The 19372-nt window shown below is 39.3% G+C and overlaps 3 protein-coding genes across 5 annotated transcripts; 2 read left to right on the forward strand and 1 right to left on the reverse strand.

Annotated features, from left to right (window-relative positions):
* Positions 1 to 1120: 1120 nt before the first annotated feature.
* LOC120000945 lies at positions 1121 to 5977 on the reverse strand. Its single transcript, XM_038849117.1, has 2 exons — positions 4659 to 5977; positions 1121 to 3869 (listed from the first exon to the last, which is right to left on the reverse strand). The coding sequence occupies exons 1-2, from the start codon at positions 5773 to 5775 to the stop codon at positions 1486 to 1488; spliced, it is 3501 nt and encodes a 1166-aa protein (XP_038705045.1). The 5' UTR covers positions 5776 to 5977; the 3' UTR covers positions 1121 to 1485.
* Positions 5978 to 6178: 201 nt separating this feature from the next.
* On the forward strand, positions 6179 to 14181 carry LOC120000947 (lysine-specific demethylase JMJ25-like). Of its 3 annotated transcripts, XM_038849120.1 has the most exons (16): positions 6179 to 6347; positions 7143 to 7754; positions 8564 to 8706; positions 8785 to 8884; positions 9027 to 9159; positions 9240 to 9294; positions 9589 to 10279; positions 10370 to 10551; positions 10657 to 10699; positions 10951 to 11382; positions 11486 to 11558; positions 12177 to 12262; positions 13143 to 13262; positions 13381 to 13451; positions 13705 to 13830; positions 13932 to 14181. In XM_038849120.1, exons 2-15 carry the CDS (start codon positions 7215 to 7217, stop codon positions 13802 to 13804), a joined length of 2769 nt encoding a protein of 922 aa, XP_038705048.1. In that variant the 5' UTR covers positions 6179 to 6347; positions 7143 to 7214; the 3' UTR covers positions 13805 to 13830; positions 13932 to 14181. The 3 variants fall into 3 exon arrangements, with proteins under 3 accessions (XP_038705048.1, XP_038705046.1, XP_038705047.1); XM_038849118.1 differs by having other exon boundaries at positions 6180 to 6347; positions 10370 to 10699; XM_038849119.1 differs by lacking the exon at positions 6179 to 6347 and having other exon boundaries at positions 7215 to 7754; positions 10370 to 10699; positions 13915 to 14181.
* Positions 14182 to 17745: 3564 nt separating this feature from the next.
* LOC120000684 lies at positions 17746 to 19238 on the forward strand. The gene is made up of 2 exons (XM_038848813.1): positions 17746 to 18853; positions 19087 to 19238. Exons 1-2 carry the CDS (start codon positions 17746 to 17748, stop codon positions 19236 to 19238), a joined length of 1260 nt encoding a protein of 419 aa, XP_038704741.1.
* Positions 19239 to 19372: the final 134 nt, after the last annotated feature.

Here is a 19372-nt window from a genome sequence, read left to right on the forward strand (position 1 = left end):
AACAATATATGGTGCACAAAACGGGGCCATAGTATATAACTATAAAGGAGTTCTCACATGCGCATCAACTATATGCACTAATTTTACGCACTTGTTTTTCAATTATAGATGCAACGGGTCCCATAGCAAATATGTGGTTTCCACTTTTGTTTTTCTTTATATTACCATTATATAATTTTACATAATTAAAAAATAAAATCCTATTATCATCTACGATCTACATCATCCATGAGTCATTTTAGAGATATTTTAAGATTTAAATGTCCTTTAAATCAAGATCTAATCGATATTTTACACACAAAATTGTCATTTCCATATTTAAAAAAAAAAATCTGTCGATTTTTTGATGTTTAAACGGTTACGGTACATTCACGGTTTGACGATATTTCGACAATTTAAACGGTTCGAATGTTTAAACGATATTTTAGATATATCATACCGTCAAAGCTCACAGTTCACGGTTCAACCGGTACAATACGGTTTTAAAAACTATGTCCGATAGGGCTCTCTGCGGGTTATGTGCCAAATCCATCCATTATTGTTCTTCTGCAATGTAGATGTGTAGTCCGTTGGGCATCCTTGGCCCATTTAAAGAGCACCGTTGTTGGACATGAAGAAGCCTGAACAAATTTGAGAACATAATGTATGCATATGATCCAGTGGTGGACTTAATCGAGAAGCCAACAAATTCATTCTTACGAATTTCACGATGAAACTCCTCTACCTCTCCATCTAGACTTCAAAATAATTTGGAGGTGTTTGTGGAAGAAAAATACATGTGAACGAGATTGATGACAGAAAAAAAAGGAAGAAAAAAGAATGTCAACTTGATTTCGCAGATATAAGTTATCATAAAACATTATATTTAGTTTCAGTCCAACAAGACACTTACTTATTTCGTGTTGCATGATACCACTCGAAACATAATAAATCATACAGATCAAATCCAATGATCATTACAATTCAGCACTAACATGCTAATCTAAAGCACTATAATAGGCAAGAATGCAAGATAAATAAATCAGCACAAGCTCAAGCTCAAGCGCAAGCGCCTTGTATTTCAGGCAGGATTGCACAATGAGTGCCATCATATCCATATATAAAAAAAAAAAAGACAATGCAGTGTACCAAATATGTAGAAGAGCGCGGAGGCCCAAGCCATCCAAAAGTCATCAACAAACCGACAAAAGAAATAATAGACAAGGCAAGACTCAAAGAGGTAAAAGGTCAACAACAACATCTCGTACACAGCCTCCCACAATGAAATGAATAGAGAGTCAAGTAGGCGGACCTTGCCCCACCCCACATAAAACACGAGATGACGACACTACTAATGTCCATTACACTTGATGTATACATAAATTTGATCGCAAATTTATCAATGACTGGCCTCCCATTTCCTTCCATTAGCTGCAACGCATTCAGGGCATTTGGGCAGCTTTAAACACGAGTTTTGCTCTCATTTTCTTGTCATGATCCATCATATCATAGGGGATGGTATGGCACATATCCTAGCAGGCCCGTCAGACTATTAACAACATCGCTGCATCTTGTCATAAGGCTTATCATCTGTTGAGAAATATCTATGCCTGCTGCAGCAGCAGGAGAAGTGATAAGATTGTGCGAACTTCTGGGTGCTACTACTTCCGTATGATGCAAGTCATTAAGATGGGCTTTTGCAAATTGTGTAGGAAGGGGAAGGATGGAGGATGATGATGATGCAGAGGAAGGAATGGCATTATCAATGTTGTTCTTACTATTAAAATCCATTAAACCAGAAGCACGGGCATCTGCAAAACTAGTATTGTTGTTGAAGTTGTTTCTATTAGCAAGCATACTAGTTTCTTCCCCACCCAACATGAATTTTACACGGGGTGTCCCTCTACCACCATTACCATTACCACCCGTTACCTGGCTCGCTTCATCTCCATTTGATTTCTTCAAACAGGACTTGAGCTGGGTATTTGGCTGCTGTACAAGCGATAGTGTTGGTCTCTCGGTCATTGGATCTTTGTATCGCGAAGTCTCAATTGGAGTATCATCGCCTCTGCCCTTGTCAGCTCCGGATACTTCAGGAGCAGAACCTCCCACTTCCCGAAGTTGGTACCTCACACTCACATTGCCAAATAAGGACTTGTTTCCAACAGCATATTTATATGCAGCCTGAGCATCAAGCTTATGCCGGAACACAACACGACAAGTGAAGGATCTCCAAAACACTCGCATAGCATCCTGATCCATCGAGCCAAAACGAGCAAACCTTGCCTTAAGCTCTGCAGGAGATGGAAGTGATGTCTCAGGAGGGAATTTCATCACTAACATTGTAGGCTCAACAGGCCTAGCTGGAGACACTACTTTCCTCATGGCAGTGTTCGCTTTGATAGCCCTTGTTGGGGCCACGGCAGCTTGCTCTTTTCCCTCTGATCGATGGACTTCTGCAGGCTTCTGAGCAGTCTTCTTCTCTGCAGCCAATGCTTTCAAATGATTGATCTTCTTCAGTCTCTTTGCTGCAATCTCTTCTTGACGATCAGATGGAAGACGCTTTTGCCCAGCTTTTGTTGGATCCTCAGGTCTATTATTGGGTTTCACAGGCTTTGAAGGTAATAACTTTCTGGTACTCTCACCAGGAGAAATGTCAGAAACGCCAACACCAGAGGAAGATTTTATTGCACGCACCTCAAGAGACTCATTCTCTGTTGGTGGTGACAGAACCAAGCTTTTCTGGTAATAAAGGGACCGAAATTGCAAAAAAAATTGCTGTATTGTTCTAGGGCTATTCCTCTCCGAACCATGAAAGGGGTCAAGAGCAAGGCCACGCAAATCCTCGAGAAGTTGTGGAAGCTTACCAGCCATTGGTGATGCATCAACAGAATTAAGCAAGGAATTACTGGCCCTGCCATCTTTCCTCTGTATGTTCACCTGAGAATCCTCCTTACGAACAATACCAACGAAGCTGGATTTTCCTGCTAAATTGCCCCCTGCACCTGTGCCAGAGGTCATCTGCTTCAGCGGACGATGATGAACTGTTTCTGAGACAAAAACTTTCTTTTTCTTATTTTTTTTCTCCCCCGTGGTAGAGTTGTCAGTGCTCAACTCTCCCAATGGTCGTTTAAGAACTTTGGGCTTCTTCAGCTTAACATTATCATTTATTTTACCAGAATGCTTTGCATCAGTCGATGAAGGACGCACACCAGTGCGATCATCCTGAATCTGAATAGATCCCAAATTTCCTTCTGGTCTTCCTGAAAATCTCAACCCACTTGACTGAAAGCCTTCATTTGTTTGGGATGTTTTCACATCCTGCTCATATTTGAGGTCAGTCATATTCTCACCTTGCTGAAAAGATGGTGCTGTACCATCAAATAAACCTGGCAACACTCCTTTCCTTGAAAAATCAGTAAAATCTGTGCTTCTTTCTCTCATTGCTTGATAAAGAATTTTCTCTTTATGAAGAGATGGCTTCACATCATCAGCAACTTGGCTGGCAAGTGCACTGCTATACGTTGGAGCGAGATTTATATTTTGCACATCTTTATCAGAAAAATCTTCTCTCAAAACTGCACCATCCCTGCCTGATAACAAATCTGATTGCTCATCTTTTGCTGGAAGATGAGGTGCTGAAGCTGCCCTCTTCTGTAGCACATAATCTCTTGCTTCCGATGCTAAGGATCTCCCCATGTAAGCAGCAGATGGAGCCGGCAAACTAGTTTTCCCTGGGTTCACTTGAATGGCTGTTGAGTCACTTGGTTCATCTCTTCTCTTGAAGAGGTACCTATCTTTTTTAAAATGGTCCTTGACTTTCAAAGGCTTTTTGGAGCTCTTCTCACCATTTAGTGTTTCCGCGATCACTAGTGGACCACTTAAAGGAGCTGATAAAGGCAAGAAAAAACATATACATCAAAAAGGAGGCAGTATTTACATATAAAATAAAACAACATACAGATACATCGAATTCAGCAGTATTATTTCATCCAAATAGGCATCAGATAAATAAATATAGAAGTTGTATTGATGGGATCAGGGCAAGGCGCTTTTTTTTCCATATGCTTACACCGTGCCGACCTACTTATACTAGAACTTGTTGCCCTTCTCTAAATTTAATCAAATTGATGTAACTTTACAAGGTTTGCTATAATCCAATGACATGCATGAATCATCATATCACCGATTCTTATTTCATATATGCATAAAGCTGTGACCAAGTAGCAAAATCTCGTCCAGTACGCAATCATCCATCAGAAAATTTTAAAAGTACTTCCAGAAATGAGCAACTTCTAAAAGTTATTCTCTTCAAGGTCATTTCTCCAGAAGCCAGGCATTTTTTTATATCTACTCATCCTCTCAACTTTAACATATGAAGAATATTAACTGTTTCAATCATGAATAGTTGCTGCCTTTGTAACACAATAGGATACATACAACAAAAAAGTACAAATGTATCAGCTCAAAAGAATTTTTGAATGAGGTCAGTAATCATGTGAAATACAAGGCCATATGAATAAATTCCACAAAATAAGCTTAACATGAGGTCCTACAGAGTTAGAGAACTGGTGGCACTGGATAATATGTGAAGACTTTGTAAATGCTTATGGAGACATTGAACACTACAGTGAAAGGAAAAAAAAGAGACATGAGTTGCTGAGGTAAAAACAACAAACCACGGGGAGGCTCCCTATTTAGCGCAGCAACATTTCCACGAGGTGGGCGTGTTGGTTTCACTCCAAATGCCTGTGCGTATGTCTCATCAAACTCTTCAAACACAGCCTTGCGCAAGGAAGACACTGTAGCCTTATTATTAACAAATTCAAGGCTCGTCTCTTCACTTTCTCGAGGTGCCAATGCCAATTGTTTCACAAATGAAAGAATCGCACTTGGCTGAAAACCATCTCTTGCCTTGCTAATCTGATTCACTGAATATATCCCATTAGGCTCATAATCTGGAACATCCACTGCAAAGTAACCTTGCACATTAGTGGGCCGAAAGTTATATGGATTCCTACATCTACATGCCAAGCCAAGACCACGCCTCCTACTAGCCTCATCCATTGCTTCCTCCACAGCCATAACAAAATTCCTCGCTGTGGTTTGCTGAGATTTCTCTGCAAAATTGGGGTCAAAAGGGATAAGCTCAGACGGGTCAAACCAACCATAACTACTATCTCCAAAGAAGGCCACCAGCACATGACCATTTCTCCTTGTCCGACGCACTGAAGGTGATGCAAATGCCTCATTGAATATACGCCCTGGCCACCATGGGTGTGATTTCACCTTGCCCCACACCATATCACCCACTTCAAATCCATACTTCAAAGCACGGGAAGTACCCAGCGTTGATCCATTTTTCTCACTTGCTACATAATCATCAAACTCTGACAACAAAAACTTATACATGTCTCCCTGGCAATCAACATTACCAGATGCACCAGTTTCAGAATCAGACGCATCATCGAGCCCATCAAACCCATCATCCTGTGGGTCAAAATGAACAACAGCAGTGTCCCCATCTTTTGGTTCAAAAACCCTAACTCCCATTTCCTTATCTACACCCCCATCACTATCCTCAGAAACCCTAGCTCTAACCCTAGAATGCTCATATCTTTCGCCAACCAAGATCCTACAACCTCCTTCACTCTCTGGAGCTCTCGAATCCAACCCCAATGATGAAACCCTAACTTCATTAGCGCTATCAACATCAACCCCCGGAACCCTACCTTCTTCGACTGCATCCAATTTCTTCCTCTCGAAATCACAATCGTTGTTCATTACAGATAACATTTAACCGGCTAGAGCAAATCAAAACCCCTAATTATCAAGAACTCTCGAGGACTCCAATCATCAAAACCGTTCCTTTCCAACAGTCCCATAGAGAGGAATAACTGACAGGAAGCAACAACTGCCCGATCTTTGGAGTATGGGGATAAAATCATGCAGAGAAGCGAAGGGGCTGGGGTGCTGTTTGGCTGGAGAGGAAATCTGGGGGTGTGATTTTCTTTTGGGTTTCGACGGTGTCAAAAACAGTTCGCCTTTCGTAGTGATAGCATACAGCAGGGGTGCAGGGAACCCCAATCGATGTGAGTCACCAGATCCTGCCACGTTAACTCTAACTGCAAATCTGCAATACGGTCCATGGATGCAAATCTTAAGGGCCCACCAGCAACTTTGTTTTTGTTTTTTCACTACAAAAGTGTTTGCCGTTCGAAGTCCCAGGTTCAGCTCTCTTCCTCGGCAACCCCGCGTGTCGTTTGTGCGGCAGGTCGCAAGCACCATCGCAGTCCACTTCATCGTCGACGGTGACGGTCTCATTCTCTGACCGGCACTCTCCACTCAAACCCAAGTCAAGGACTAAGGTTTGAATCAAACAATGGAATTCAATTTCTGTTAGAATCGTAACGATTGTTGACTTTACCACACTATGGAGTGCCTTGATGAACTGATTTGGGCTCAAATGTTTACATGAGATATTTGGCTTTGCATTACTACTTCGGACAACTTCGTGTACTTCTACATATTGCTACTTCTGTAATATAATTCTCCCCTTTCTTCACAGAAACCCTAGTTTCCGGTACTTCTCTCTATACATATACACGAAAACTCACTCGTGTTCTTGCGTGGAACCGTAGTATGATTTTTTTTTTTGGTTTCTGCATTCAAAAAGAAACGGAAGAGGATTGTGCTTTTTTTTTCCTAGAATTCTGTATGGTCGACGGTGTTTTGGGTCATTTCCGTTTTGTCTGTTTGATTGACTTCATTGCATCATTCTCTTCTCTGTATATAGAAGTTGTGATTTTATGTTATTTTATTTTGACGATTTCATTTTTAAGTGATGTAAGTCTTTAGGATGAGTCCTGGGAAATGCATCATACATGACGAGGCTGTTATTTATTTATTTACTATTGTTAAGTGAAGGATTATTTGTCAAGATAATAATGCTCTAGTTAAATGTGTGAATTTGTGTATATATTTGTAATGTTTACTCGTGTTACTTGGGCATGTTCTATTCCCTTATGGTCAAATTTCGTATAGTTTCTTTTTTTCTTTGTGTCTCATGCTTGAATAATGCCAATGATTTACTGGGTTTCTGTTATTGTGCCTTCTGTGTCTTATTTTTATGCTATGTGATAAGTTGGAGTTGTTGTTTACAGGTTGTATATATGAGAGCATTTTACCCTGCTGTTAGTTTTCATCGTGAGTCGTGACTGCCTGACTGGAATATTATGGATAGCACACGTTCTACCTCGGGAAATGGTGAGGATAATGTTGGGATCCCTGATGATTTGCGTTGCAAGAGGACTGATGGGAAACAGTGGAGGTGCACTGCCATGTCCATGCCGGATAAGACGGTATGTGAAAAGCACTATATACAAGCAAAGCGGAGGGCGGCAAATTCTGCTTTAAGAGCCAGTTTAAGGAAAGCCAAACGGAAATCCGTAGGTGAAAGTGAAGAAGTTTACTTCGAGAGTAAAGGTGATGATTTTGATATGCCACTCGCCAACTTTAAAGTCGACGACCACCATATTTCAGTCTCTGGAAAGAAGCATAAAGAGAAGGTACCAAAGAATCAGGTTCGCTATTCGCCCGAGACACCTCCCATGAGGAATTTGTCTGGACGCAACTCTCTAAAGCCTGATGATGATTTACAAATGGATGTTGCACAGTTTGAAGAGAATTTGAGGTCCTCTCAGACCCCAACCCTTTCTGCTATGGACTCATCCTGGAAGAGATCACATATGAGTTTTGATGCCAATGCTATAACAGTGAGTAAAGAGTAATCGAATTCCTTGATGAGCTTTAAACATGAAATTTTGTGGCATTGCAGTTTTATATTTATACTTTTTATGTGTTATGGACCTTATGGTGGTTAAGAGGAGTTATTTACTGGATTAAAATTATAGGCTTTAGGGTAGCAGGTATCTTTATAATCCTCGTAAGCATTCTATTATTTGTCATCTAAGGAATCTTTCTTATTTATATGCATATAGTATTGTCAGCTCTATGACCCGTGATGATGTATGGTTCTGACTATTAGACTATTAGGAGACAATATATCCAAAAAATGCATGTAGCACAAATGTGAATGTTTCGTTTGTGGCCACACGAGGGAAGATAAAATATGAAATGAGATTATTCGATTTAAGGTATGAGTAGCACCAATTGAAGATAAGTTGCGAGAAAACTGTTTAAGATGGTATGAACATGTACAATATAGAGATAACGGTGGTGCGCTGAGGAGATTGAGATAATTTGTATAGGAGAGAGTAGGAAACGAAGTGGAAGATCTAAAAAGTCATGGCTTGAAGTTGTAAAAAATATATGTATTTAATAGGAGTTGATGAAAGTATGATTCTAGATAAAAATAAATGGCTGAAATGAATGCATGTAGTGAATTCCCGTTGATTTTCTCATAAACTTATGTAACCAACCCAAAACTTTTGGGTAAAGGCCTTGATGATGATGATGATAGCTTTGTTATAAAAGCTATCATGGGACTCTTCTGTTACTATGGTGATTCTTTATATATAATGTTTGGTTATGTGTTATGAATGAGATGGTCAATCTACTTCAGGAATCCTCTGATGGAAGCACAAACTCTTATGAGGATACTGGGGGCCAAACTTGCCATCAATGTCGGAGGAATGATAGAGAAAGAGTTTTTTGGTGCCTCAGATGTGATCGGAGAGGATTTTGTGATTTGTGTATATCGACTTGGTAAGGTTGAATAACTTAGTGGTCATTTGTACATCTCTTGGTTACAAGTACATTGTGTAACCATGCTTCACTTCTTAGTTACTCAGACTTACTGTTTGAAGAAATCGAGAAGGTTTGTCCTGTATGCCGAGGTATATGTAATTGCAAGGTGTGTGTGCGGGGAGATAATACTATAAAGGTATTCCATTCACTGAGGACGGTTGCATTGTCTTTGATGACTTGTTAGATTTTTGTTTCTCCTAAACGTTGGAGTAAAAAAAATCTTTTGTTTATGATTATATGATTTGTTGAAAAGGGTAATTTTCCCCTTTGAGTTGCAGGTAAGGATACGGGAGATACCTGCCCTAGACAAGTTGCAATATCTCTGCTGCCTCTTATCTTCAGTGCTTCCTGTGATTAAGAAGATCCATCATGAGCAGTGTTTGGAAGTGGAACTGGAGAAAAAGCTTCGTGGTAGATGCTTTTACTGTTTCGAATGTCCATTGAGGTCAAGTATTGTACATCCTCTGACACTTTTAAACTTTCCTTTCCAGGAACCGATATGGATCTTGTCCGGGCCAAATTGAGTGCAGATGAGCAGATGTGCTGGTACTTTAAATTTCTTATGACCTTTCTAATCTATTTTGCCTTGCTAACTAATTTATAATTATTTGTTTCATGAAATGATTGACTTGTCAGTAAAATGGTCATAGCCTAGTTCTCGTCTTATTTTCTATAAATAAATTTATGCTTTCAACTTGGTTGTTATGTGCTAAGTTCTTTAGACAGATACCCTGACCTGCCTGAGTAGGCTTTAATTGATTTGAGGCAATATGAGGGTGTTACAAATTCTTCTTGCTTGGTTGGACTTTTATTTCTACTATATGATGTGTTTTCTTGCAGCAATTCTTGTAGGATACCCATTATTGATTATCATTGGCACTGCACAAGTTGCTCATATGACCTGTGCCTCAGTTGCTGCCGAGATCTTGCAGGAGCGTATACATGTGATGTAAAAGGAGAAGCGGCAGAAAATCAAATCAGTGAGAGAAGCCAAGACAAAGGTTCTGTATCGGAGCAGTTGAAAGCATCCAGATCAACGTTCAATCTATCTGAAAGGTTTCCTTACTGGAAACCCAATGGAGAAGGCAGTATTCCTTGCCCCCCGAAGGAGTACAGTGGATGTGGTTATCCATCATTGAGTCTGAACCGCATATTCAAGATGAACTGGATTGCTAAATTGGCAAAAAACGTTGAGGAAATGGTCAGTGGCTGTAAGATTCATGATGCTGTCTCGTCACAAAAGGCTGGGTTAGATGATCCTAAACTCTGCCAATTTGCTCATAGAGAGGATAGCGATGATAATTACCTGTACTGCCCATCCTCTCAAGACATCAAAAATCAAGGTATTGGTGATTTTAGAAAACATTGGGCCAGAGGTGAACCTGTTATTGTTACTCGGGTGTGCGATAGTTCATGCATTTCAAGCTGGGATCCAATGGTTATATGGAGAGGGATACGGGAGACGGCAGATGAGAAAACAAAAGATGAGAACAGAATGGTGAAAGCCATAGATTGCGTAGACTTCACTGAGGTGGGTTTTTTGATCGTTGCCTATATTTCTCTTCCTGATGCCCTATTAGAGACCCTGATGTCAACCATTTGTTGTTCAATTTGATGACAGGTTGACATTGAACTTGATCTATTCATCAAAGGATACTCAAAGGGACGAATTCGTGAAGATGGTTGGCCAGAAATGTTGAAGTTGAAGGATTGGCCTTCACCCAGTGCTTCTGAGGAGTTTTTATTGTACCACAGACCTGAGTTTATCAGTAAACTGCCATTGCTAGAGTTCATTCATTCCAGGTTGGGTCTTTTAAACGTTGCTGCAAAGTTACCTCATTACTCATTGCAGAATGATGTGGGACCTAAAATTTACATATCTTATGGGACCTATGAGGAACTTTGTAGAGGTGATTCAGTGGTCAATCTTCAAATCAATATGCGTGACTTGGTAAGTTAAATTTCTTTCTTCTTAATCCGTGCTTGTATTGACTTTGAAAAGACTGTTATTCTATAGCATCTTATTGTTCTTTATTCGAAGTGCTGCCCTAGTCGTATTAAGATGGCGGGAGGGATGCTGTGTGATGACAGGCACAGGCTTACAAGAATAATTCGTACATTTGTTTTTCCAATGATAAAGTTATTTTAACATAATGAGTCAATGCTTAATAGTATGGATTGACAGTCAATGACCTATCCTAGGTATATCTATTGGTGCATACTTGTGAAGTGAAGCAGAAAGGTTTGCGGAGTGCTGATGATGAGAAGAAACAAAGTTGCTATGCAGAATCTGAGGTGAATTATTCTTTCTACAAACCAGAAACGAGTATGGATGAGGAAGGGTTACCTAATTTAGCACTTTGTGGACACGATATGAAAGGTGATATTGGGGAAACATATGCTGCAAATGAGGATGAGATAATGGAGGATCAGGGAGCTGACACTTCTCTTACCACAATAGAGAAAACTGACAGTATTGAACAGTCAAAAATAGATAGTGTAGATGCCTCCACGAAAACTCGTCCGGGAGCTCGCTGGGATGTTTTTCGGCAGCAGGATGTTCCAAAGATAATTGAGTATTTGCAATTACACAGCAAGGATTTTGGGAAGCTAGACTATGTAGTAAATAATCCTGTAAGTTATTTGCTTTGACATAGGAACCAATCCCTTCTCATCAGTTAAAGGCATCTTATTCATAAAAAGTGGCATGCTGCTTATATGATTGTTTGTACTGCAGGTGATTCATCCACTCTTTGGTGGGGCAATTTTTTTGAATGGGCACCACAAGAAACAATTGAAAGAAAATTTTGGTAAGGCGAACTAACATCTTTAGGTATGCTTTGAGTGAGTTTGACTGAGGCCACCGCCTGACCTTTTTGCGTCATCCCCATCTGATGTATCTGTGGAATATGGAAATAGTGCCCACTACTTCCCACTTGGGTGATTTTAATGGTCAAGGGTCCAATGTGATCGCTATACTTCTTAAGACAATCTTCTTACGAGTTATGATACATAATCTTTCCAGAATGAAAATGGCTGTGATAACGAAAATACGCATAGATCTGAAGTATCTATATGCTTTGTTGGTTGCTAATGTCAAACCATAAGGGCTTCCAGACTATATGTACCTTTTTTCGCAAATGAGGAACACTTGTGGGTTTAAAACTATTTTCCTTTTTTAAAGAGCACCATAGTTGTCCAACACCATTTTGCTAAAACTTGGTTTCCCAGAAGGGCTATTTATGCATTTAAATTGACTGCATTTATTTGCAAGTAGTCTCTGAATAGGCATGTTGCATTTTGAATTTTCTTCTATGAAAATGGCTCTCGTTATCTTTTGTTTCTTGTTATTATAATATTAATTTTGAATTTTAGAACTCATCATATTGAAGTCATCTTTTGGAACTGCAATTCCCATTTTCTCTCAGGAGTTGAGCCATGGTCATTTGAACAGAATTTGGGAGAAGCTGTGTTTGTTCCTACTGGATGCGCTTTCCAGGTGAAGAATCTACAGGTGAGCTTATTGCGTCTGATTCTGTTTCATGCGTGGATAGGGACATCTAGATTATAAAAAGAATTGTTGGAAACGTTAACGATAAATCATTAACTCAAGTACTAGATGTAATTAATGATGAATATTTTTAGTCAACTGTAATGCTGAATACGCTGAGTTAATTGCTTGGAATATTGGATTTTTCGTAGAGACATATCAATTTGTAATCATCATTTCCTTCGGTGAAGGGTGCATGGTTTTTTCCTTGTTAAACTATGAGTCAAAGTAATATGAACAGAATATTAGTCTCTTCAGGCCTAACTATTGTTTGCTGCGGCAATAGAAGGTTTCAATTAATTTGCATCATCACATGGTGCCAAGGTGGTTGTGGTGTCAGAGATGCCTGTCGCTATTCTCTTCTCCTACGAAAGATTGTTGCTCAACCACTTTATTATGTTTGAGGACTTAAGAAGGTGTTATATGGCCTTACAAAAGGGATCAATTGACCAATGATTACATTATACTGCCTCGATCATTTCCAAAGCCAAATACATCCATGTTTTTGGGTTGCATGGCCCAGATAAGAGTTATATCTTTAGCATCCTGAGTTATAATATAGTTGCATATTTGAAGAGAGAGAAAATTAAAATTAATTTTATTTTTCAGCATTTTAGATTTTCTTTTGGTTGCAATGCCAATATAATGACAGAACCATTGCCTCAAGGTGCTTTCTTATCAATCCTTAGGAAAGATTTCGTGGCCATATCCTAGTAGCTATTTTCTTAGAGTTGCTTGAACTGATACTTGTGTATTTCAGGTTTTAATTGTAATGGTATTTATCTCTCTTCTTTTTTCTTTTTTTTTCCCTGATGTATTTTTATTCTTGCAATCAAATTTTCAGTCCACTGTTCAGTTGGGACTTGATTTCCTATCTCCTGAAAGTGTGGGGGAGGCATTTAGATTGGCTGAGGAAATCCGTTGTCTTCCAAATGACAATGATGCAAAACTTCAAGTTTTGGAGGTCAGGCAAAGCAAAATTTTCTCAAATGTATTCAGTGCCTTTCTTATCCCTTAAGTTATTATGTTACCGATATCATTCGCAATATCCTAATCGTGATTTCTGTTTGGTTCTGATGTAGGTAGGAAAAATGTCACTATATGCAGCAAGTTTTGCCATTAAAGAAGTCCAGAAATTGGTGCTTGATCCAAAGTAAGCTAATGAGGCATTCTCTCAGATTCCTAACTTTTGTGTGTGAAGGTTTTGTACTGTCTTATTTTTTCTGATTAAAGCAATCAAATAAAAGAGAAGGAAAATTTCATTTTAGCTGTTGGCTTGTGCCCTGTTAGCATCACATTCGTGGTCAACTTGCTTAGGGGAAAGTTGTAGTAGGATGCTTCCTGTATTTTTCTCTTCTGAATCCATCTTGTTGTGGAATGTGAAAAGGTCGATGTTTCTGTTGCAGGGTTGGTGCAGAGATCGGATTCGAGGATCCTAATCTCACTGCGATGGTTTCTGAGAACTTGGAAAATGTTACCAAGCATAGACAGATAACTTGTGCTTGAACATCGTTACAGAGCTTTTTGTTTAGGTATAGAGAAATTATATTTTGCATATTGTTTCGCCAACGTGATACTGAGTTATGAATGCCAAAATGTTGATGTTTTTGTTGCAGAGTGATTTTTGTTGCAGAGCGATGGTTTAAGAACTTGGAGAACATTACCAAGCAAATCCAGCAACTCGTGCTGTAACAACCTACATATTGTAAGAATTTTATAGGAGCTGTTGTTGTGTCCATAAAATTTTGATGTACAAATGTTTTTGCATAGAATCTAGTTATGAATTTTCAAGAATGTGTAATCATCTATTTGGTGCCACGATCCTAGCACTTGTAACATTTAGGGAAAAAATGAATGCCAACTAGTATTTTGCTCTCCAAACATCTCTGGTGTCAACAGAACATCTGAAATTGTGTTCAAATCCAACTCATGCAGACGATAACATATGGAAGGTATGGCACTTGGTTCTATCTTCCTATACAACACTCGTTTTATCTTTCTATCTTATTGTGTCAAGAGGTTTGGCCAAGCAGATTCGGGAGCCTGTGCATTTAGTGTATATAACCTACCTCCCCGAGCCTGAAAACCGCTAGGTTACGCCATTGGAATCACTTGTTGATGTGGATCAAGCTGTAGTTCTGTTTTTAGAGAAGTATGAGCGACTGAATGTTTAACTCTGTATCTTTGGCTCTGTCTAATCTGTGTTGTTTTGTTAAGACTTTGTTTTGGGCTTTTCTTTCTGTTTGTGTGGGCCTGTGGTCCCTGTTGGGCTTTTGTTGTTAGCCTGTTTGTTGTTTTGGCCCGTTGCTCTAGGGTTTATGGGATAGTTCCCGAGTGTGTTGTGATAGTTTTGGAATATGGTAAGAAAAGGAGTTTTCTCCGCCGTCTCTAACCTTGGTATTCGTTGAGAGTCAACAATGCTTAGTCCGTGATTCCATCTCTAATCCGTGGCATTCTACTCGAATCAACAGGGTTTAGGGCTTCAATTACATCACTGGTGGAGGAGCCCTTAGGTTTTCGGGGCATTGGATTTACCAATGGTTGTATTACTCAAACCGACATTGTTGCTTCCGCCTTGTCCACCCCTGCTCACACGGATGCTTTCCTCTGAGGCAGAATGCTCCTCTGCTGATGCAGTTTTGGCAGATCGCAAGGACTTTCAACCCTGAATTCCAGTTCATAATAGTTTACTTTCCTCTGTGAGTCTTTCCTTAGAGTTGAATCTACCAAAGTTCCTCTCACTTCCGGGAGTCGACCGGATGCTGTGATAGTTCGAACCACTGCTTCTCCTACCTCCTTTGGCCCTCCAAATACTTCAATTATGCAAGGAACCATGAAGCATTAGCTGTTTCATGTCTGCCTTAGATGACTAAAATGTATACTCATTTCTCCATAGCTAGAGCTTACTTGCGTGATGTCAGGAGGAACTGGTGAAACAATGACACTGATATTAAGTTCTCCACTGGTTCGTTTATGGCTCTGCGACGACCATCACTGGATTTCAGATTGTTTAATGGAGGTGGGTTTAGGTGATCTTTCATAATTCATATTCTTTTTCTCCCAACGTGGGCTTCATCTACGTTTGGAAGTTGGACTTTGAATTTCATAAATGGGCCTTATATTTGGCCCAATTTTTCCTCGGAAACTTTAGTCACACCCCTGTTTTTACTAAAGTCACCACAGTTTAATAATAACCCAATTTTTGTAAAATTTTCTAATAGCACCCAAAGTACATAAAATATTAGACAATTTAGAAATACATCCCATGCCCAAAACAGTGAACAAAAACAGGGGAATTAGTTGCATTCCACTACAAAAATAGAGCCTGCAATTCATGAGATGCATGCTAAACAAAATTGAATAAAAAAGCACCTAATGCAGATAATTACAAGGATATCCACAAGACTTATATGCAAAACAGAGGGGAATTTTGTAAAAATGACCTTCTCAAAAGGTCAAACCAGAGAAATGACCCACTTTTGTATAAACCGCAAAAATGACCTACCTTGTATTTTTTTTGACCCAAATACCCCTAATGTTGAAATATCTTTTCTTCCACTCACAATACCAGAATACACATAACCCTCCTAACGGCTATTTCTCATCATCTTATCTGCACTTGATCGGCTATTTCTCATCATCTTATTTGTTCTATAGAGCTCGAAAAAGCCAGATCCAGATCGGGTTCGGGTTCTGAGTTATTTGTGATCTTCGTTATCGCAAGTCTAAAGAGAGGTTCGTTGGTGAACATTTCATATCACTTTTGACAGGTGAGTACATCTATATTCCGAGTAATTTTGTTCCATATGTTTCTCAAGTGCATATGAAGTTCTGAACGAACTCATTATCTACTCATAGCATCTGTGTAGTCAAGCATATTGAGTTTGTAGTCGAACAAATATATATGTAGTCGAGCATTTGTGTTTTTATGGTCGAGCATTTATGTTTTCATGGTCGAGCAAAGTTGTATTATGGTCGAACATTTGTGTTTTTATGGTCGAGCAAAGTTATTTATGGTCGAGCATTTGTATTTTTTGGTTGAGCAAAGTTGTTTATGGTCGAGCAAAGTTGTTTATGGTCGAGCGAGCATTTAAGTTTTTATGGTTGAGCAAATTATTATACTTTTTTTTTGTTGTTTTTTGTTATTTTCAGGAATGACATCTATTGATTTTGTGATCCTCTATGGTGGCCAATGGGAAATTTGTCGAGGGATTTGCAAATACAAAGGTGGGAAGAGCCAAGGTGTAATAGTGTCCGAAACAATTTCCTTTGTAGAATTTGTGGATTTGATATATGAGTTGATTGAAGTGGATCGTAGTGCTGGTGAATTGTTGATGAAATTTGCTTATAATACACATTTTGATATGGAACCGATGGTGTTGTGCAACGATCGTGACTTGCAATTCTTTCTTAGGCAAAATGATGATCCTCGAAGACCTGGAACTCCACTTTGTGTAACAATTCATCAGAGAGAGTTTGTTTCTCAAGATGTAAGTTTCGTTCCTCCTCAGCGGGAACAATTTCATTCACAAGATGTGGGCTTTGTTCCTAATACGCAGCAGTCGCGACAGTGTGGCAATGAATTACCTTCACATGTTGATTTTGACGACGATCCGATTAGTCCACAAGCCGGATGCATGGGTTTTAATGAATGTGGTTTTAGCCAATACGATAAAGATAATGCAGATATTGATGATGGGGCTGATGACTATCAAGAAAATATTGAGGTTGATGACTTTCAAATGGATAATAACGGGATTGAAAGTTCGGTACTTCATCGACACTCGCCTCCATGTGCGGGCGGTAACTTAGCGAATAGGCCTCCTAGCAACAATAACATTGGCTCAAATTCGCTTGGCACGTCAAACTTTGTTGGGAGTAATAGTAGCAATAGCTATTGGGGTGGTAAAGTTACGATTGGGCAGATTTATTCAGACAAAAAAGAGTTACAAAAATATATTGCTACGTATGCTATGAGCAAGAACTTCCAATTCCGCGTTATTAAGTCGACCAAAACTCTTTTTATGATTCAATGTGCTGCTAAAGGGTGCGAGTGGCGTATGCGATCGATAAGAGTTAAGGATTCGGAGTTGTTTAAGGTGACGAGGCTTAATGACAATCACAAATGCTCTTTGGACTTTATTAATCGAAGTCATATGCAAGCATCAGGAAAGGTTATTGGAGAATGCATTAAGTCAAAATATAATGGTGTTGGTCGTATTTACCGACCAAAAGACATAATACAGGATGTGCGGCAGGAATTTGGTGTTAATATTAGCTATGATAAAGCTTGGAGGGCTAGGGAAGCTGCCTTGGAATCAGTGTGAGGGACGCATGAAGATTCCTTTTCTTACTTGCCACACTATTGTGCCGAGTTAGAGAAGAATAATCCTGGTTCGATAACTTATATAGAGTCCGATCATGAGAAAAAGTTTAAATATTTTTTCATGGCTCTCGGTGCTTCGTTACGAGGATTTCGGAGTGCAATACGACCTGTCATCGCCGTTGATGGTACTCACCTAAAGGGCAAGTACATGGGCACGCTCTTTGTTGCCGCTGCTCAAGATGGCAACAAGAAAATTTATCCAGTGGCTTTTGGGGTTGGAGATTCGGAGAATAATGCATCTTGGGAATGGTTTTTCGAGAAACTGCGAGTTGCACTTGCACTTGAAGATTTCTCAGAACTATCATTGATATCGGATAGGCATAAAAGTATTGAGAGAGGTGTTTCGCTTGTATTTCCAGAATCTTATCATGGGCACTGCATGCACCATATCAAACAGAACATGAAGGCCAAAAAAATTGATGATGCCGTGTTTCCCATATATTTTAAGGCAGCAAAGGCTTACCGTATTTCAGATTTTGAACATCTAATGACACAGATCCGTGCTTTTGAAGGTGGCAAGGCATATAAATATCTAGAGGATGTCGGATTCGATAAGTGGTCTCGTGCACATTTTCCCGGATATAGGTACAGTATACTCACTACCAACATTGCAGAAAGTATGAATGCTGCACTACGTGATATGCGGGGTCTTCCAATAACAGCGTTGGTTGAGCAATTGAGATCCTTAATTCAAAGGTGGTTTCATGAGCGTCGTACAAAAGCGGCATCCATAACGTCCCAATTGTGCAAGAAGGTTGAGAAAAAAATGACAAAGCGGAATGAAAGAGCTTTACGTATGTTGGTTGAACCAAAAAGTCATATCGAGTTCTATGTACGGGATGGCTTTGGAGATGGCGAGGTGAACTTTCATGACAAAACATGCACGTGCAGGAAGTTTCAAATGCAACAATTGCCGTGCGTTCATGCATTGGCTGCTTGTCGATTTAGAAATGTCACTGTACATTTTTTGTGTTCATGGTATTACACCAATGAAGCTATTATGGTGGCTTATGCAGAACCGATATACACAGTATCTCTTGAAAATCAACGCATAGCAAGCCAAGATAGAGTTTTATTACCGCCAGATACAAGACGATCGGGAGGGAGACCAAGAGAGCGAAGAATACCATCAGCTGGTGAAACAATGGCAGTTAGACTTTGTGGACGATGTAAGCAACGTGGACATAATCGTCAAACTTGTAAGGAGCCAATATCGTTGCATCCAACATGAAGAATTTAATAATTTCTGTGTAACATAATGTATTTTATATTTCTTGCTTTGATAATAATAACTCCATATTTATGACTTCATTTTATTCACTTCTCAATAAGTATAAGTATGTAATTGTATAGGTTTGTGCATGTTTTTTATTGAATAAGTTTGTGCATGTTAACTGGGCAGGTGTGAACAAATGCTTGACTAAAGAAAACAGATGTTTGACTAAGAAAATACATGCTCGACTAAAGAACATGAATGCTCGACTAAAGAAAACAGATGATCGACTACTACAGAACATCAATACTCGACTAAAGAAAACTGATGATCGACTATAGAAAACAAATGCTCGACTAAAGATCATAGATGCTTGACTACAGAACATATAAGCTCGACTACTTTAAAAAATGATCGACTAAAGAAAACAAATGCTCGACTAAGACAATACATGCTCGACTACATTAAAATCAGA

Source organism: Tripterygium wilfordii, chromosome 6 (genome assembly GCF_013401445.1).
Source record: "Tripterygium wilfordii isolate XIE 37 chromosome 6, ASM1340144v1, whole genome shotgun sequence".
NCBI classification, from domain to species: domain Eukaryota; kingdom Viridiplantae; phylum Streptophyta; class Magnoliopsida; order Celastrales; family Celastraceae; genus Tripterygium; species Tripterygium wilfordii.

Bases quoted from the DNA above. Each gene is read 5' to 3' on its own strand.
- LOC120000945 (XM_038849117.1), bottom strand. From the start codon at position 5,775: ATGTTATCTGTAATGAACAACGATTGTGATTTCGAGAGGAAGAAATTG. The intron at 3,870-4,658 runs GTTTGTTGTTTT...TGCCTTTATCAG, and splicing joins AAATAGGGAGCCTCCCCGTG to CTCCTTTAAGTGGTCCACTA.
- LOC120000947 (XM_038849118.1), top strand. From the start codon at position 7,215: ATGGATAGCACACGTTCTACCTCGGGAAATGGTGAGGATAATGTTGGG. The intron at 7,755-8,563 runs GTGAGTAAAGAG...AATCTACTTCAG, and splicing joins TTGATGCCAATGCTATAACA to GAATCCTCTGATGGAAGCAC. The intron at 11,383-11,485 runs GTAAGTTATTTG...TTTGTACTGCAG, and splicing joins ACTATGTAGTAAATAATCCT to GTGATTCATCCACTCTTTGG.
- LOC120000684 (XM_038848813.1), top strand. From the start codon at position 17,746: ATGGCTCTCGGTGCTTCGTTACGAGGATTTCGGAGTGCAATACGACCT. The intron at 18,854-19,086 runs GTAAGCAACGTG...TTAACTGGGCAG, and splicing joins AGTTAGACTTTGTGGACGAT to GTGTGAACAAATGCTTGACT.